At 34.9% G+C, this 19,210-nt stretch overlaps 1 protein-coding gene across 6 annotated transcripts in view; it reads left to right on the top strand.

Moving 5' to 3' along the window:
- The window catches only part of Azin1 (antizyme inhibitor 1), a 30,194-nt gene extending 13,831 nt beyond the window's left edge, over window positions 1-16,363 (top strand). For 3 of the 6 annotated variants that reach the window (XM_015486353.2, XM_048801945.1, XM_048801947.1), the window contains 10 exons: window positions 4,269-4,465; window positions 6,376-6,549; window positions 7,117-7,289; window positions 8,509-8,643; window positions 9,702-9,783; window positions 10,153-10,227; window positions 11,426-11,588; window positions 13,038-13,150; window positions 13,596-13,810; window positions 14,027-16,363. In XM_015486353.2, the coding sequence (XP_015341839.1) occupies window positions 4,364-4,465; window positions 6,376-6,549; window positions 7,117-7,289; window positions 8,509-8,643; window positions 9,702-9,783; window positions 10,153-10,227; window positions 11,426-11,588; window positions 13,038-13,150; window positions 13,596-13,810; window positions 14,027-14,138 (1,344 nt within the window). In that variant the 5' untranslated portion in view covers window positions 4,269-4,363 and the 3' untranslated portion in view covers window positions 14,139-16,363. Of the gene's footprint in view, window positions 1-4,268; window positions 4,466-6,375; window positions 6,550-7,116; window positions 7,290-8,508; window positions 8,644-9,701; window positions 9,784-10,152; window positions 10,228-11,425; window positions 11,589-13,034; window positions 13,151-13,595; window positions 13,811-14,026 lie in introns of all 6 variants that reach the window. The other 3 variants (XM_015486352.2, XM_048801944.1, XM_015486351.2) reach the window with 1 other exon arrangement.
- Window positions 16,364-19,210: the final 2,847 nt, after the last annotated feature.

Here is a 19,210-nt window from a genome sequence, read left to right as displayed (position 1 = left end):
TCAAGTTCTAAAGCATTCTGGTGAAGAGAATCTAAGATCTACATAGAATAGATTTTCTAAAGTTTTATAAATAATTTAAGGTCCAACAGCACCAAACTGATAAATAGTGGTGCATGATGTGTTAGAATTAATCTTGTTTCTGATTTATAACCAGAACCACTAGAACATTTCATCTAACATCGTGGTTTGATTCTGTATTTTCAGTTAAGAGGATGGAGAAGTCCTGGGAATAATCCCTGTGGTGTTAAAAATCGAGGTGAATTAACTTGCTGAATCTGGTATACAGTATAAATTCTGCTCACCTCAACATATGCACACTTATTTTTTTTGCTTGCTAGAACGTGCTGCATCTCAGAATTTTTATTTATTTAATAATATTGGCAGCAACTAACTTTAATACCTCTAAACATTCTAGCAGAAATGTTTCTTAGTTTTTTTTTTTTTTTTTTTTAATGTTAACACAAACCTTGCTTTTTGTGACAGTGTAGCTATACAGTGTTTTTGCTAACATTAAGAAAATTACAGGAAAGATCTCCTGGAGTTTTTAAACTTATTTTAAAAAATTCCTTCAGTGAGATGGTGGTATAATATTGAAGGTAGAAAGACTCATTCATGATCAGGCTACTTTTGACCCTGATTGGCCCTTTTTGATGGAAATACTGGATCTCCAATAACAGACATTTCATTTGAATTCATTGGCTCAAAGTGTCTTAGAAAGCCTGTTTTCTGAAGATATTTGTGTTTTACAAGTTGCAGAATTTGTTTTTTCTGGGACTGACAAGCTTTTAGCTTTTAACAGTAACTGATAGCTAAGCTTAACATTTACATGCACATCACTTGCATATCACAGTTAAAGACTTCTTTTTAAGAATGTCAAAAACAACTGGTTGTGGTCATGTACACCCAGGAAATGACAAGTTCAACATCAGCCCCTGCAACATAGAGATGGCCTAAGCAATTGAGCCGAGATCCTGTCTCAAAATAAAAAGGACTGGGGATGTAGCTCAGTGTTAAAATGTCCCTGGGTTCTGTCCTTAATTCCAGCAACAACAAAAAGAATGTCAAAGACAGGTTTTTCAATGCATAAGGGATACATTATCACCACCTCTTAAGTTAAGAACTCCCTAATTTAGCTGGGAATATAGCTCAGTGGTAGAGATCACAAGTACCCACAAGGCCCTGGGTTTGATCCTCAGCAGCAAAAAATAAAACAAATAGAACTTTCCAATAAAAGAGTTGTAAAGTCCTTTTTCTTTAGTTCCCAAAATCTACTCTGGCTAATAAGTTGGCTTTAATCAATATTTTATTGTAATTTTCAGTATAATTAAGAAAATCAAGTAGCATTACACCTAAATCTGTTTTAGTGGTTTCAGATGTGCTTTAATCCTTTTTGTCAAGTACTACCAATATAAAAAATGAATTTTATTTTTTCTAACAATCCTTTTTTTTGTTTGGTTAATAATTCTGCGGTTACTTCTGAAGTGATAGTTACATTTCAAAGATGTGTAGCTACTCCACTAACGTTTTCTTGTTTGTTTTGTAGCCAGCATATGCTTTCCGAAATTCTTTTTATTGTTGGTGGTATATTTTTATTCATATTATTAATAACATTTGTCAGATGTTTGGGTTTGGCCTTTAATTTTTAAAATCATTTTACTTCTAAAGAAGTCTTATCGTGGCAGGTTTCTGGGTTGGGAATTTATTGGAAACAGGACATGAGAGTACTTTGTGGTAGTAGATGATTATAATTACATGCCAAAACGAGTACACATTATTACATGTAAAACTGTTAACATGGATTCAAAAATGGAAAGAAAAATTTCAAATTTGGGGTCTGCATATCTGAAAATTAGACAAAAGATTCAGAAATCGGGTTTAAAATTGAGAAGATAGTCATGGGGTTTGGGTTTTATAGTCCAGTGCTTAGCCTCTGTGAAGCTCTGGGTTCAGTCCCTAGCACCAAAGGAAAGAAAATAGTCATAAAGATAAGTAAAAGCTGAGTAGGCACAATAGGAGTTTTTTTTTTTTTTTTTTTTTTAATGCCAGTGGAAATACAATGAAGAAATTAACTATGAGAAATGGTTAGTTGATTATGGGGATGTGGTAAAGTTGTATTAAAGAGACTGAATTGTGTTATTTCCAACAAAAAGGGATCCTATGATTTACAGGGATGAGTTTTGGGAAGGCAGGCGCTGCATTTTGTTTATAACACAATTTTCCAGCTTTATATAACAGCATGCCATACTGCTATAATGACGTGAACATGTTTGCTTTGAGATTTAAGCTAGTTTTAATAGGCAATGATAATTAAACCCTCTAGATTCTGTAGTTGGAAAAATATTTTTACAGTTATCAGCATACTACTATAGAAATACTCTGAAGAATGGGCATTATGCAGGTAAGATGGGATCCAGTGGGCCTCATTTTTTTTTTTTTTTTTAAGAATTTTAATATTTATTTTTTAGTTATCGGCGGATACAACATCTTTGTTTTGTATGTGGTGCTGAGGATCGAACCCGGGCCGCACGCATGCCAGGCGAGCGCGCTACCACTTGAGCCACAACCAGCCCCAGGCCTCATATTTTTGTAAATACTGAATGTTAAAGCAGAGTTACCCTAAGCTACAAAAATTATCTTGTCCTGACTTTAAAAGCTAGATTTTTGATAATGTAGCTTATTGGTAGAGTGCTTGTCTAGGATGCATGAGGTGCTGGGTTCAATCCCCAATTCAAACTATTTGGCCTCAGTTGCCTTTGGTGGTGGACTATCCATAACCTAAGATTTCTCAAATAAATGCTACATGTATTGCATTTAAAGAGACTAGTGAACTGAGATTTTATTTAGGCTGAAGATCTTGATAATTTTTTTAAAAATGTAGTTCTCGGAATAAACAAAAGCTTATTTTGTTTATTTTGGCTGGTAAAACGGTGGTGCCAAACCATGGTGCATGGATCTTTTTGATTTAGTGTTCTTTTTCTGTCAACCTACTACTAAGTATCCACACTTAGTTGGCCTTATTGCTTAAGATAAATATGCATTCTTAGCCTAAAAACGACTACTTGATGGGCACAACATCCTTTAGAGAACATCTAGACTATGATTTGACTTCACTGCATAAGTAGTAATTGTCATGCAAATATGCCTAAATTAACTTCTTTGGAGTGATAAAAATAACATCAACTTTAGTCTCCCCCTATCATGAAAGAGGTTTGATGAACTGAATCTAGTTGGCTTCTTAGAATTCAAGTGCTGTTTTAAGTTAAAACTAAGTATTGTTTATATTTCATGAAATTTGACTAATATTACAGCTTACTGAGCAGTTTTCTTCTGATATAACCAAAAAGCTGATACTACTATGTGTGGGAACCCTTGAAAATGGAGTGCATTTTCAGGATGAGGACCATCACCCAACATGAACTCCTACACAGGATATAGGGAGGTGGTAAATGATGGGGGTGGCAGGAGGAATGAAGGACTCAGGAATGACTATAAAGTTTATCAAGATAGAATTAGTCACAAAAAGTGAGTGGTAGTCTGTCTATCCGAAGGACTTGTTTTATCATGTCTATATTAGAAGGAATCATTTCCTAAAATCACCTAAGGACCAGTGAAATTCAGCAGAGAAGATGAGCCTTGTATAGCAGCAAGTGTTGCCCCAGAAAATGAGAACCAAGTAAAGTGGGAAGGTTTGATTGGGAAAGTTGGGTTTAGCCCAAGGACTTAAAAAAAAAAAAATCAGTTGGCAACTCAGTTTTTATCTCTTTGAGCTAGCACTTGAACAGGTGTTTTTGTTTCATATGCTTTTTTGGAGGGCAGGGTTTACAAAGCCTTTTGACTAAGATGGTTAAGGGAGATTTTGAGAAATTGAGGTAAGATTTGTATAGTACTAAAAAAACAACACAGGCCAGGTGTTCTAATTGAGTATAAAACCTGAACAGTCTATATTCAAAGAAGTCACAGTTTGTCCCCTGAAGCTATCCTCCACCCAGCCTAGTTCTATTATTTTTATCTACTCTAGAATATTGTAAGACATGTCTGAAGTTACCTGGTCCTACTGTTTGTTACTGGGTACCTGGGTGGGTTACCTTCTCAATAAATTATATACATTTACTAACTTTTTAGAGTGGGCATTAAAGTAATTCAGTGTTTCCGAATGCTAAGTGATCACAAATTCTTGACTAAATTAAGCACTTGGCACACTTTCACTAATAATTCATGTAATGTTTACTGAAATAATGTAGACTTTGATATAACTTTTATTTTGACAGTTTGTTGCATATTCTAAGGACCCAGACATAGGCTTGGTGGCCCGTCTCTTGTTTTTCCTGGTTTATGACTTTCGGCTTTGTGGAATACGGCTGAGATGAAAGGATTTATTGACGATGCAAACTACTCTGTTGGCCTGTTGGATGAAGGAACAAACCTTGGAAATGTTATTGATAACTATGTTTATGAACATACTCTTGTAAGTACACCATTTCATAATTTCAAAATAATTTTCCTAATTTGAAAACATCAGTGCTTTGTTAATTTCTAAGAAGTTTATCTGATAAAAAGTGTTTGATTTGGTTAACTTTTCCAGGTTTTAAATTAACACGGACACCCCTACCTTGAACAGTGTATATCTCTTTTTAGTCTACATTATTTTAAAATGTTTCATAATTGCCACCTCTCTATTTTTTAGCACCTAACTCTTATGTTCTGTTTATTTTCTTAAAACATTGCTGGAAAACCTAATCAGCACATGGCTTCTTACTAATTTTTCTCAACCTCATTATTTAATTTTCTTTACATATGTTGATTATGAATATGATAATTTATACTGAATGTTTACTTCCCAGGAGAGTCAATCTGTACAAAGTCATACATTCCAGAATTGTATTCACCTCTAATTTAGATCATTTGTTTTTATTTTAGACTAGTAGAATTATTTTCATTTATTAACTTACTAATGGATTCCCATCCCTACCCCAGTACTAGGGATTGAAGCCAGTGCCTTGGGTATGCTAGACAAATGTTCTACCACTGAGCCTCATCACTCTATCCCTTCTATTTTTTTGAAATAGGACCTTACTAAATTGCCCAGACTGGTCTCAACTTGGAATCCTCCTGTCTTAGTTTCCTGGTTAGTTGGGATTATAGGCATCTGCCACGATGCCTGGCTAGGATTTGCTCATTTTTTGGGGAACTAGTTTCCTATATTCTCCAAATTTGTTGGATTATCATGTTACTTTAGTGTTCTGTAATAGGATACCCAAAAGACTTTTATCCTTCTTTTGACTTGGATTCTACAGAAATGCTAGAGCAGTCTTTCCTCACCCTAGCAAAATCTCTTACTTTCTCATCCTTCATTATCAAACTTTGAACTTATACTGTTCAACCAGCTCCTAAGAAGCTTGTAGTCAGATTTTAATGCCTTTTCTCTTTATCATCCTCTTCTAACTGTAACATTTTTTTTCCTGGGTCAGGTATAATCTTAGAAATACCTTAATATTCTTTGTATTATCTCCCATTATCCCTGGTTTGCCTTGCACATGTTATTTAGAATAGTGATCTCCTAACCTCACATTTTCTGCTTAATTTCATTGAATATTCATTAAGTACAGTTTCCCCATTCCCTCAAGTTCATTAGTTTTCCATTGCCTACTCTCATTCTTCCAGTTTCATGTTTTGTCTAAGATAATAAATAAAACTGAATACCTGTCTTTTTTTTTTATCCCAGCTCTCTTTGCAGTTAGCCCATTAAATACTGGCAGTTGAACCCAGGGGTGCTTTCCACTGAGCTGTACCTTCAGTCCTTTTTATTTTTTGAAGGGTCTGACTAATTTTCTGAGGCTGGCTTTGAACTTCCCGTCTTCCTGTGTTGGCCTCTGGGCTCACTGAGATTATAGGCATGTGTCACTGCGCCTAGCTTAATGTGCAGTTTTAATGGAGGTATATACTTTGTTGAACATTCCAAATTCTACTCTGTAGTCAGAAAATTATATCCTGAACTGCCAAAATAACAGTAGCATGGAAGGAAATAGGTCTCCTTCACTCTACTAAAAAGTAAAATTGGGAAATTGATTCTTATGAGAGCCCCAAAAGAGTGTATTTTATATGCCGGTGTAGCACATATAGCAAAATGTCAAATTTTAAAAGATCAACACTAGGGCTAGAGCTCAATGGTTAGATGCCTCACATGGATGAGGTACTACAAACAGAATGAAGATAAATGTGTTTAAGTTTTCTTTTAATGTTTACTAGGACTAATTTAATTGTTAATTAAAAAAAAAGTTGAATATGATAGTGAATATAAGGAAAAGTGAGGATTATTTTTCTACTTATGATAGTCTGTTTTCAGTGGTTCTTTGTTCTTTGTTTTAACCATAATAGACAGGGAAAAATGCATTTTTCGTGGGGGATCTTGGAAAGATTGTGAAGAAACATAGTCAATGGCAGAATGTAGTGGCTCAGATAAAGCCATTTTACACAGTGAAGTGCAACTCTACTCCAGCTGTACTTGAGATTTTGGCAGCTCTTGGAATTGGATTTGCTTGTTCCAGTAAAGTAAGTATTTTGGATTTGTTTTTTTTTTTTTTACTAATCACAACATTTAGAATTCACTTTAATTTCTAGCTACCCACAGCAATAGCAGAACAAATATAAAAAAATTTTGACTTCTGGATGGATTTTAAATAATTTTATTCAAACACAGTCCATTACTAAAAATCTATTAACTCTTCAGTTTTACCAATAGAAAAGTTTCAATGTGATGATTTTTTGAAAAACTTTCTCTGTTAATCATGAACTTTAATTTATTATTCATTCTTAGGCCTAGAGCTAGCTCTCTAGACCAAACTACTACTGACTAGCAAATACTTCTAAACTGAGATTAAAATTATCGCACGCCAGGCGAGCGCGCTACCGCTTGAGCCACATCCCCAGCTCCAAAACATAAATATATATATAAAAAAACTCTCTCTCTTTAAAAAAAAATAATAGCCTATGAATTTTATGGACAAGGCCTTAGATTATCTTATAACCCATCACTGCAAAAAAGTATATGAGAGTGATTGAATGAAAGCAATCAAAAGTTTTTCCTTTTAGATGAGTGTTCAAAATGTCTTTTCACAGAATGAAATGGCTTTACTGCAGGAATTGGGTGTATCTCCAGAAAATATCATTTACATAAGTCCTTGCAAGCAAGTTTCTCAGATAAAGTATGCAGCAAAAATTGGAGTAAATATCATGACATGTGACAGTGAGATTGAATTGAAGAAAATCGCACGTAACCATCCAAATGCCAAGTAAGTCCAAAAAAAATAAGTACTTGAATATTATCGGATTACTTAGGGCATGAGTCTGTTTTGCGGGGAAGGAGGGGAATTTTTGGTAGAGCAGTGGTATGTAGGTAATTATAATTTATCTAGAGTTCCTATATGAAAAATGCTAATAGCATTTTTATTGATTGCCTCCCTTGGTCCTCTTGATGTAGAATTGGGATAAAGTAACTGCACTTTGGGATATAATCTTAATTTTAAATTCAAGGGAAAAATGGTGTGTGAGACCATAGCTACATTAAGAGTGATATTTTCCTGAAAAAAAAAGGAACGTACCTGTATTTTTTTTAATTGAGCTCTAAGTTTTGTAAGGTATCCTGGCAGCGTTTATTACTCTGAAAACCTTGGGATAAAGTCCTTTTGGAAGAAAAATTATAGGGAATCACTTTTCTTTAAAGAAAAACCTAACTGCTTTGTGGTCTTAAGACAAACTTTGACGTGGTCATTTACTGTGTTAGATTGTAAACCAAATGGTACCTTCTTCATAGAGCTGATTCTCCTCTTGGAATGATTTTGTTTTCATCAGTCTTGCCTTCTGATCATTTGTCATTCACTAGGAGTTCCATGGGTAAATGGTTTTATAAGCAGCATTTATGTGTTCGTAGCTTTTGGTGGCTTATCAATTACTTAATTCCTGATAGTAGAGACATTTAATCAGTTTGTCTTGGTTTTCCTGGTTTTAAAGGAAATAGATTTGTGTCAAGCATAGTAAATGCTGCCATTTAGACACTTGTAGTAACTAAAATATTTAGTGTGTATAATGAAGGGTTACCTGGCTAAAAAAAATCTAGGAACTTTGACACTAAAAGTCCCAGTGTTTTTATTGAAAGACATTGATGGCATTGCTATTCAATTTAGTCTTTCTAGGTGCATTTATGGACTGATGGACCTCATTTGAAAGTAATGTCTCTCATTACAGAGCCCAAATGACTCTTGCTGCTACAAGAGTCATAAACTTGCTGCATTTTCCAAAATCCCATCCTTGTAAGCTTCATGCCTTAGGCCCTAATTGCTAGTTTTTTCTCTATACAGGATTGTTTTTCATTAGGTTCACTTGATTCATCCATCGCTGGATTTGGGAGCACTGACAACATAGTCAACGATTACTTCCTACAATCTTCAGGCTTCAAATGTGCTGATGATGATGTAAACCAACTCTGCCCCAATCATCTTCCTCTTCTCTTAGGGTCTTACTACATATTGCAACAGAAGATACTATTGGAGGTGAAGAGGGTAGCATGAAGTTTGGCACTACACTGAAGAACTGTAGGCATCTCTTGGAATGTGCTAAGGAACTTGATGTCCAAATAATTGGGGTCAAGTGAGTATTTGTTTTAAACTTCATTTTTTGGTGATAATCTCTCTCTCTCTAGAACCTCATCTCTAGCCCCTATATCAATCACATCATTTTAGGTTGGATGGGTGGGATTTACTAGAATTTAATGAATATTAAAATGGCATTCAATTGCTAAGTTATTGTAGGTTTTGTTTCTCATTTGATTTTTTTTTCCTCTTTTTAATCCTTCAGGGCCATTTCAATAATTCAGACTTTGTTTTATCCTTTAAATTTTTTAAATGCAAGGAAACCTATATCCAGAAGTGTAATGATTTGGTCAAAATCTCAGAACAAATGAAGGATACAATAATACTAAGCCCCAGATTTTCTGGGTTTCCAGTCCATTGCTAGTCTGAAATTACAGTGAAAGGTCTTGCTTTTTAAAATGTTCACAAAGATGTATAGTTCATTGTATATCTTTCCATATATTTTGTACACACAAAAAAAGTTGGTAACCTTTTAAATGAAATTGAAGATTGGGCTGGGGATGTGGCTCAAGCTGTTAGCACGCTCGCCTGGCATGCGCAGGGCGCTGGGTTTGATCCTCAGCACCACTACGTTAAAAAAATAAAATAAAATAAAGATGTTGGGTCTACCGAAAACTAAAAAAAAAAATATTAAATAAGAAAGTTCTCTCTCAAAAAAAAGAAAGAAAGAAAGAAATTGAAGATTGCTGTATTCTGCACAGTAGATAACATTTTTGGGGTGTTTACATTTCTGTGGATTTTATATTTGGTCAGATACATTTGACCAAATTTGAGATCCCATTTGTATAAAAGCATGTCCTCTTTTATTACAATGAAGTGTGACTATCTGACTCATTAAAAAATTTTTTTCATAGCATTACAATATCATTCAAATATCACCGTTTCTTAAAAAGCCTAGTATTTTGACTTGGATAATTAGAGGCTACTATTCTATTAGATATTTGATGAAATTAATGTATGACTAATGGTATCAATATGGTGAATGATAATTGAAAGGAATTTAAGTGCTTTGAAAACTTAGTACTGCTTTAAATTCATTACTCTTATTTCTTTTAGATTTCATGTTTCAAGTGCTTGCAAAGAATCTCAAGTATACGTACATGCTCTATCTGATGCTCGATGTGTATTTGACATGGCTGTAAGTTTGTTCTTCAGATTATTTTGTATTTTAAGCCAGGATATTATTTAAGACTAAGACTCAGTATTGTTTTTTGTCTGTGTGAATTACTCAGTTTTACATATGTTTAATAGTACAAGGATTCAGGGTTCAATGCAGTCATACTCCTTAAGTGGGTAAAGGAATGAAATAGTATTTTACATGTCTAAAAGAGTGCAGGTAACATCAGGGAAATGGTAATATACTTAACATTCAGTTAATCTGTTGCTTGTTAATAAAAACCAAGAATTTGATTACTGAAGATCAGAAAACAGATCTTTACCTTCGGGGGAGGGGTTTGAAATGTTCTCATATCCAAAAGCATTTAAAAGTTTTGTTTTTCATCTCTAGGGAGAATTTGGTTTTACAATGAACATGTTAGACATTGGTGGAGGCTTTACAGGAACTGAATTTCAATTGGAAGAGGTAAACATTTTTCAGTTGATGGATATATTGGAATAATTTACCTTCTTTGCTTCTTATTGAGTGGCTAGACCAAGGTTTTTATAATGGCAGAACATTCATAAAGAAAATCAACAGGCAATGAGAAATCCTAGTCAATTTTGAAGTTTAAAATTCTTGAAATTTTTTGAATTCTATGGCTAGTGATTTGGCTCAGTGGTAGAGTATTTGCCTAGTATACATGAGGCCCTGAGTTCAATCCCCAGCAATGGGGAAGGGAAAAAAAAAAAAATCTTTGAGCCCTGTAACATTATCACAAAATATCCCCTCACCTAGTAGTCCTAGTCAGGTCAGCCCAGGGCTTGGTGAATACTAGGCAAGCCATACTGTCAGTCTCACAAAGATTTCCTATTTCAGTTTGTATTCTTTTTTTTTTTTTGGTACCAGGGATTGAACCCAGGGGCGCTTAACTGCTGAACCACATCTCCAGTCCTTTTTAATTTTCACTTAGAGACAGGGTCCTGCTAAATTGCTTAGAGTCTTTCCAAGTTGCCAAATCTGGCTTTGAACTGTGATCTTCCTGCCTCAGCCTCCCAAGCTGCTGGGATTACAGGTGTGTGCTACCATACCAGGCCCTTCAGTTTCTATTCTCGAAGTCCAGATTAACTTAATTTCAATAACTGATGTCTTTCGCCTTCTTGTTCAGCCCTCTTTCCCTCATTCTATAATATTTAGAAATTTGTTTGAAATGAATTAAGGCTTTTTAAAATTAATGCCATTCTGATTGTTAGAAAATTTTAACTTGAAAAGCTGAGTGGTAGCATACATGTGTAATCCCAGCCCCTCGGGAGGCTGAGACAGGAGGATTATGAGTTCAAAGCTAGCCTTAGCAATGGTGAGGTGCTAAGCAACTCAGTGAGACCCTGTCTCTAAATAAAATACAAAATAGGGCTGGGGCTATAGCTCAGTAGTTGAGTGCTCTTGATTGAGTTCAATCCCTGGTACTTCCCCAACCAACATTTTTATTTTTTTTTATTTTTTTTACTTGAAAGCAAACTTGTGCATTTTTGGAGAGGTACCTAACTAAATAGCTAAGCTTTGTGGTCTGTAATTAGAGCTTTTTAATTTTCCTAGGAAAACTTAGTAATAGATGTGAAGCTCTTAATATTGAGAATTCTGTAATCCAGCATTGATACCATAATCTGGAATTTAAAATCCATAGGTTAATCATGTTATCAGCCCTCTGTTGGATATCTACTTTCCTGAAGGCTCTGGCATTAAGATAATTTCAGAACCTGGAAGCTACTATGTGTCTTCTGCATTTACACTTGCAGTTAATATCATTGCAAAGAAAGTTGTCGAAAATGATAAATTTTCCTCTGGAGGTAAGTTATTAAAGTTCATAGTTTTATTTTTGTTAGTAGATAATTCCAGATAGTTTGGTGGTGAATAGGTGCTCAAAATTATGGGTAGTTTTTAGCCAGCTAGGGAATTTTTCAAAAGGTAGTTTGATAAGACTTTAACACAGCTCTCTTGGTATTGATGTTTATATATATATATACGCTTGAGATGAACTTCCAGATGATTGGTTCTCATCCCTTATCGAAAGCCAGTTTCATGTGATCTCTGTTAACATTCCTCTTGGCCTCAAATGGATTAGAGGGAGAATCTAACCTATATTTTTCTTACACAAGGACCAACAGAGAATCTTTATATTTATTCTTCAAGTCAAATCAGTAAAAATGTATTATTAGATAGTTAGTTCATTGTATCAGTATCACTATAGGAAAGTAAGGCTCTTTTACATTAATGTGACTTAATTGCTTTTGGAATGGATTAGTGCATAGGAATATGAACAGTTTACCCAATACTGTCCTTTACAGTAAACTTTTCCTCTCTTCCATAATTAAAATGCAATCCAAGATCACATATTGCATTTATTTCCCCTTTTTCATCATACTTTTACCCCATTGGTTTTAGCATGTATTAAATCATTCTAACTTTGTTACTGAGGTTGGCCTTTAAAGGATAGTTTTTGCTTTCCCCACATTGATACATATTTATTGATACATATTTATTGAGAATTGTACTCAATGGGTTATATAATCTATTACTTTCATTATTGTACAGTCAGATTTGAGTTCTTTGACATGCCCCATTATTCACTGAAGACTTTTGTAGTTTCTGGTTCATGAAGATGTTCTAGGATCCCCAGGCACAAGAGGCGTACACCCATAATATCCCAGCTTGGAAAGCTGAGGCAGAATGATATCACAAGTTTGAGACCAGCCTCAGCAACTTAATGAGAACCTATCTCAAAGTAAAAAATAAAAAGGGCTATATGCTCCCTGGTAGAATACCTAATTTAGCTTCTTTGGTATGATAAAAGTAATATCACATTTTAGTCTCCATAGCATGAAAGAGATTTGATGAACTGAATCTAGATGGCTTTTTCAATGTAGTTTTACCTTTTCATCCTGCTACTGTCAGTGTATATACATGAGTCTGGTTGCTCCCCATCTTTACTGATATTTTGGTATTGCCAGTCTTTGAGTTGATCCAGAAAGTAGGTTTGTGGAGGTGACGGTAGCTCATGATGTAGAACTTTTTTCATGTGCTCATTGGTCATCTTTGGTGAAGTGTATGTTCAGTCTTTCAGGCTAAATTTTAAGGTATTTCATTGTATAAGTTTTTTTCTCTTTTTTAAAGTTACTATATTGAGAAATGTGAAAATTATACTGGTCTTATAGATATTAAACTCAGTTTATTTTATAATACATTCTAAACCAACTATATTAGACATATTATTATGAATGTATCTTTTTTCTTAGTAGGAAAAACCGGGAGTGATGAACCAGCTTTTATGTATTATATGAATGATGGTGTTTATGGTTCTTTTGCAAGTAAACTATCTGAGGACTTAAATACCATTCCAGAGGTTCACAAGGTAAGTTCTATTACAAATAATACCAAAATTTATTTGGTAGTTTAAAAACCTAGTTGTAGGGAGTGGGTGTTGCTCAGTGTCAGAGCCATTGCTTAGCATGTCATGTCAGCAACCCTCCCTCCCCCAAAAAAGAAAACCACAACTAGGTCTTATTTTTAATATGTGCCCCAATTTTTTTGAGAAAAACTTTAGAGTGGGGAGATGTCCCTGTTTAGAGAGTCGTCCCCGCCCCGCCTTTTTTTTTTCACTGAGCCCTTTAGTCTGCTGTGTTTGTGTTTAATGGTATCATTCTTCTTTGTGCCTGGTCCTAGGTCTCCCTTCCATGGACAGTTTAGGTTGAGATCCAAGCTAGTGAAAAATGCTTATTATCACCCTAGAACTTCAGTACCTACATGAGTTTGAGTAAAAACCTTATTTTAAAAAAAAGTCTTTTCCTTTCCTACAGAAATACAAGGAAGATGAGCCTCTCTTTACAAGCAGCCTTTGGGGTCCATCCTGTGATGAGCTTGATCAGATTGTGGAAAACTGTCTACTTCCTGAGCTGAATGTGGGTGATTGGCTTATCTTTGATAACATGGGAGCAGATTCTTTCCATGAACCATCTGCTTTTAATGATTTTCAGAGGCCAGCTATTTATTACATGATGTCATTCAGTGATTGGTAAGCTGATTTTTTTATTTTCAAGTAGGTATAGGATATTTGGAGGTGACATTTTAGATTGGCTAATATGTTCTTAACAAGTGGATAATTTAATTGAAAAATGATAATCGTAAAGATTACTGGAAGACTAGTTATGGCTCTATTATCCATTTGTTAAGTGATTCTTCTTTGCAAAGACAATATGCAAACTTTTGCTTACTTCTTTTTTATATATAGGTATGAAATGCAAGATGCTGGAATTACTTCAGACACAATGATGAAGAACTTCTTCTTTGTGCCTTCTTGCATTCAGCTGAGCCAAGAAGACAGCTTTTCCACTGAAGCTTAAACAGGCATTCACGCTTCTTTAGATCTGAAGTTAGCAGGTTAAGCTTGTCTGGTCTACATTCCGGTGAAAAAAAATTAAACAATCTTATTCTGTTAATTCTCTTGGAAACAAAAATTAATAGTAATAGCTATTTGGGACCAGACGAAATCAGCTTTCATTTATAATTCATTTTGGGGGTAATGGGAGATTTAGATAATGTATCCAGATTTAAACTTACCAGTTTGAACAGCCCCTTAAGTGTTTAAAATAAAATATGCAACAAAATGGATGACTTAGTGGAGATGGAAGCCCACTAATTGGGTTCCCCATTAAACCGTTTACATACAAGTACACAGTTTTTATACTAAGGATTCGTGTTAAAAAGTCTTGTAAAGTTAATGTCTTTCACCCAGATATATCAGATGTCAGTGGAAGGCAAACGTGACTTCATTAGATACGTTTAGTGTATTTAGAATGTGTAAATTTGTGCTTTGAACTGTAGTTTAATAAATGTAAAATTGCATCATAGTATTTGTTGTATTTGACCTAATGTAACCCTTGTATGATTGCAATAAAATTTTGTGTAGATTTTACTGTTTTTTCAGGCTAAAACTTTGGGAAAGGGGCTAGATAGGAAAGGTAGTTTTGAAATAGATGTGTATAATGGTCTGTTTTGAGGGTTATTTTTCTTTATAGCCCATTTAAGTTTAGTTTGGCTTAGTCCATTTTGTTTTTTTTCAGTTATTTAATTAGTAATTTAAAGTGTGGTAAATCATTGTGAAGTTCAGATTCATTAATGGAGAGTTGATGTGCATTAAGCATGATGTTTAACCATTTTAACACCAAAAACCGTTAATCCTGCATAAACCAATTGTAACAATTAGTAGGTGTTTCTGTATAGGTAGAATGCATAGAGTACCTTAGTAAATCTTTGAATCACAAATCTTTCGGCTGACATGGAAGATTCTATTAAATACTTTGAATAAACTTGGTTGGGGGGGGAGGGAGATAAAATTGCAGAAAACTGCAGAGCACTAAAACTTAAAGAAGGGCTACATCTATAACCAGAAATCTGATGCTCTTTTGCACAGAATATTTAAATTCAGAATGGGGAGGGGGTCTGGGGTGAAGCACACTTAATTTTTTCTTTTTTCTTCAATTTTTTAATTGCAGTGATTTCAAATTTTAGGATTCTCTTTTTGTTATTGGTTTGAACTATTCCCTTAGTTTCTTGTTGTTTTTCTATTTGTTCAGCTTAGTAATTCCTTTAAAATCTTTCATACTAAAATTTTATGGTGGTTGGGGAAGGGACTTAGCAGCACTAACCTGACAGTTGTCAGGAATTTGCTTTGTTCACTGCTAGTGTATTAGTAATCCTAGATCTCAGAATCACAATAGTAATAAAACAAACAACAGGGGTCATTTTTTCCTAACTTACTCTATGTTCAGATGTGGAATTTCTGTCCCCCAAGAGGAAATGTGACTTCACTTTGGTGCCAATGGACAGAAAATTCTACCTGTGCTACATAGGAGAAGTTTGGAATGCACTTAATAGCTGGTTTTTACACCTTGATTTCAAGGTGGAAAGAAATCGATCATGAATCTCTAATTTCAATCTCAAACCAGTAGGTGCTTAATGTTTTTGATTTAATTAATGCCCATTTTTTAATTTCATGGGTTCTACTAAAAAATTTAGGACCCCAGTCCATTGTCCTCTAATTGCCCTTGGACTTTACCAAGGTATAATGGGGTTTTATGCAAAATTCCAATTTACCATGCAATCTTTTTTTCTTATTAACTGAAATGAGAATAAATAACACTCTACCTTCTTCATATATTGTTGGTTATTGTGGTCCAGAAATGCCAAATCCTTTAAAAGATATGGTACAAGTTTTGAGTCATTTGGCTTAACTTTACAGGCTTGAGCTTCATGGCATGTCAATTTTGCCATCCCATAGGAGAGCAACAGTTCAGAGTTGCAGGTATCACATGTGAATGATGTATGTGAATGAAACTTAAGAAATGTCTGTATTGTATTTGAAGACTGTTTACCATAAATCTGAAGTTTGAACCTATGTATTTCAATTTGGTATGCTAACAACTGAATTAATGTAAAATCTTTTTATATACTATTGTAATCTCAGTTCAAAATTTAACTGAAAATATAAAACCCAAATGATTTCTATATAGTAAATTGAACTGTAAAGGTAACTTGTGTGTGGTTCTGAATACACAGATAAAACGTTTTTATTCCTCCTCATGTTTTACTTAGATGGCTTCTATCACAAAATAGAGGTGAGATTTTACATTTCAGCCTTGTGTATATTGCAACTATTTTTTTCAGAGTCTTCATTATAAACAACTTAGTAAGATGATGCTGGGTGTTAACATACACGACAGTGAAGGTTTTGATGAATCTTAGTATAGGAGCGAGCAAGGATGTTTTAGGGGCCATCTTTTCTACACACTTTATTTCATCAGCCTCCTAATTTTGTTTTAGATTTGGATTATGAAATAGTTTTGTATAAATTTAGATATTCCATGTAATGTGGGTACTGACATTCAGTACACAATTGGGTTAAAAAAAAAACAAACTTATTTGCCAACTGTTGGCTTCACGAAATCCTCTGAACTTTGCTGAATTGAATATCAGCATTTCTTTGTTCTTGGAACACTTTTGTTGATTGGGCAACTTGATAACGAAACTGTTTTTCCAGAAGGTACATTAGGTTTAAAGACTTCTTATTTAGGCATTCCAGTATATAGGTTGGCAGTTAAAAATGAAAAATTGACTCCAATCAGCCAGGTTCTATTCCTGCTTGCCACTCCCTGTGCATGGTGGTAATGAAAGTACTAGCTTTCTAAAGTTAAAGGGACGTAACACTTCTAAGGTGCCCTGAGTCTTGGTTTCCTTGCATATAGGATGGAGACAACAACCTAACTTTATTAGATCACTGGGGATTAAGAGAAAACTCTTAAAAGGGCCTAGCTGCATTGCCTGACAAGTGCCATCTCGCTGATGGCTTAGTTTCAGGGTAACTAGTCTCTGGCATTCTGCTTTGTCCTTGTACCTTAGAGTGGAGAATGTCATGCACTGCTGTTATTTTTACCAGTTGGTCTGATTTTAATATTACCCTGCGGTGTTGACTAAAAGTACAGTAATTTACACAAATTGCCTGGCATGAGTCAAAATTCAAGTTGAGGAAAGCCTACAAATTCCATTTTGAAGGCAAAAATATTGAATAAATTTGTTCAGATATCTGTTGGCTCTCAATATGGGAGGGATAAACCTGACCTAGGCATAAGAAACAGTTTTTGGTCTTGACTGGCATTTGCTGGAAGATGAAATGTGGAATGAGCTAATTAGCTTTTAAGTATGGCTGGATTCCCACTTTTCAAATAAGCTATTTTGTTTCCCTTGGAAAAAACCACTGGCGGAAGCGGGGGAGAGCATTGTGTTGGATAACAAAACCAGCCCCTTAGAAGTTAGTGATAACTAAGGTGTGAAGTGATGTGAATATAATTTGATAACTGAAAGGAAATATTAGATGCTGCATATGGATAATGTCCCTTCTGCAGTGCACTTTAGGGGGGAGGGGGAGGTGAGAATTTTAATTATCTTGATATCATTGACTTCCTTTATTCTCTGCTTATAAATTGCTCCACTTTGGGATGTTTTCTCAGCTTTATATTCTAAGCCATTTTTTCTCCCTGCAGTTTTACATTTGCAAAGTAAGGTTGCATCACTGTCTTTCATCTCTAAGAATGTTAGTGTTTTGGAATGCCTTCCAGTTGCGAATAGTCTAATTTACCTTAAATTGTCTTTTTAAAAAATTTTCTTTCCGATTAAAGGCATTCCTCAAATGTCTGGTAACCCTGGTATCTAAGTGGGGAACTAAAGTGTATTAGCTGCAGTGAGTAGTTTGTCAACTAAAAATAATATCTGATTTGGTGAATTCTTTGGGGGGAAATAATGTCTTTGCTGATACTCAGTGTTCCTTATCTTCCTGAAGGTGGTGGGCCAACTGTCCAGCAGGGCTTCCGCTTTCAGCATTAGTAGGGCACTCCTGCCATCCCAGAGAATGTGTGTCCCTTTCCACTCATTCATTGACCTGGGAATCTGGAGTCTTAAAGGTGGAGAGAAGGCAGTTGCCCAGCTGTGTAGCACAGCAAAAGGGATCTTCACATACTTCACATCACCAGTCCTTATTTTATACCCATCCTTGGAAGAGGATAAGGGGGTACTGCCAATTCCTATAGTTTCTCAATTTGAGTCACTGGTTTCACCATTGCTGGTCTTGGAATTTCATTTCCTGACTACTAAATTAGGTCCTTTCTAACTCCCCACCCCTTTTCCATCTTTTGATCTCCCCATCCCCAACCTTGTGCATTTTGCCCTTTTAATTAAGTAACAAGAATAGGTGTTTCCAATCCATCAATGATAATGTGACCTTCATTATATACCATATGTACAAGCAATTGTCAAATTAAAGGACCTTAAAGATTTGGGAGCAAAACCTCTTGGAACCGTATTTGAGAAGAATTTTAAAGATACTCTGGTATTCAAAATACAAAAAGAGATGCACAAGGTTCAGGAATATTGTTTTCAGGGATAGTACATCTAACCAACGATTGTTTGCCATAGTGATATACAGAAATAGAATATAGAAATAGAATCTTTATATCTGCGTGTATCCAAAATTTCGTTAAAACAATGAAATAGGATGTATTCAAGTTGTATCCTTACATAAGTCTGAAACATTCTGTTTTTTTATGTTGCTACAAACTAATTTCTGTGGTACTGGGGATTGAACTTGGCCTTGCACATGCTATGCAATCATGGAGCTACACCTGCCCTTTTTTTTTTTTTAAATTTATTTTATTTTTGAGATGGTCTCATTAAGTTGTTAATACTGGCCTCTAATTTGTGATCCAAATAAGTACTAAATGTATGTCAGTTGGGTTGATGGGAAGGATGCCAAAAGGGCAGAGTGCAGAGCTGAGTTGCTGAGTTCACATAGAGCAGGAAACACTCCTTTCCTTCTCAAATGGCTGGATCCACTTCCTTCCATCCCTGCCCTTGTACTGCTAGG

This window comes from Marmota marmota, unplaced genomic scaffold (assembly GCF_001458135.2).
Source record: "Marmota marmota marmota unplaced genomic scaffold, marMar, whole genome shotgun sequence".
Taxonomy (NCBI): domain Eukaryota; kingdom Metazoa; phylum Chordata; class Mammalia; order Rodentia; family Sciuridae; genus Marmota; species Marmota marmota.
The sequence above is the reverse complement of the archived record's forward strand: the minus strand, read 5'-3'. Positions and strand labels throughout refer to the sequence as shown.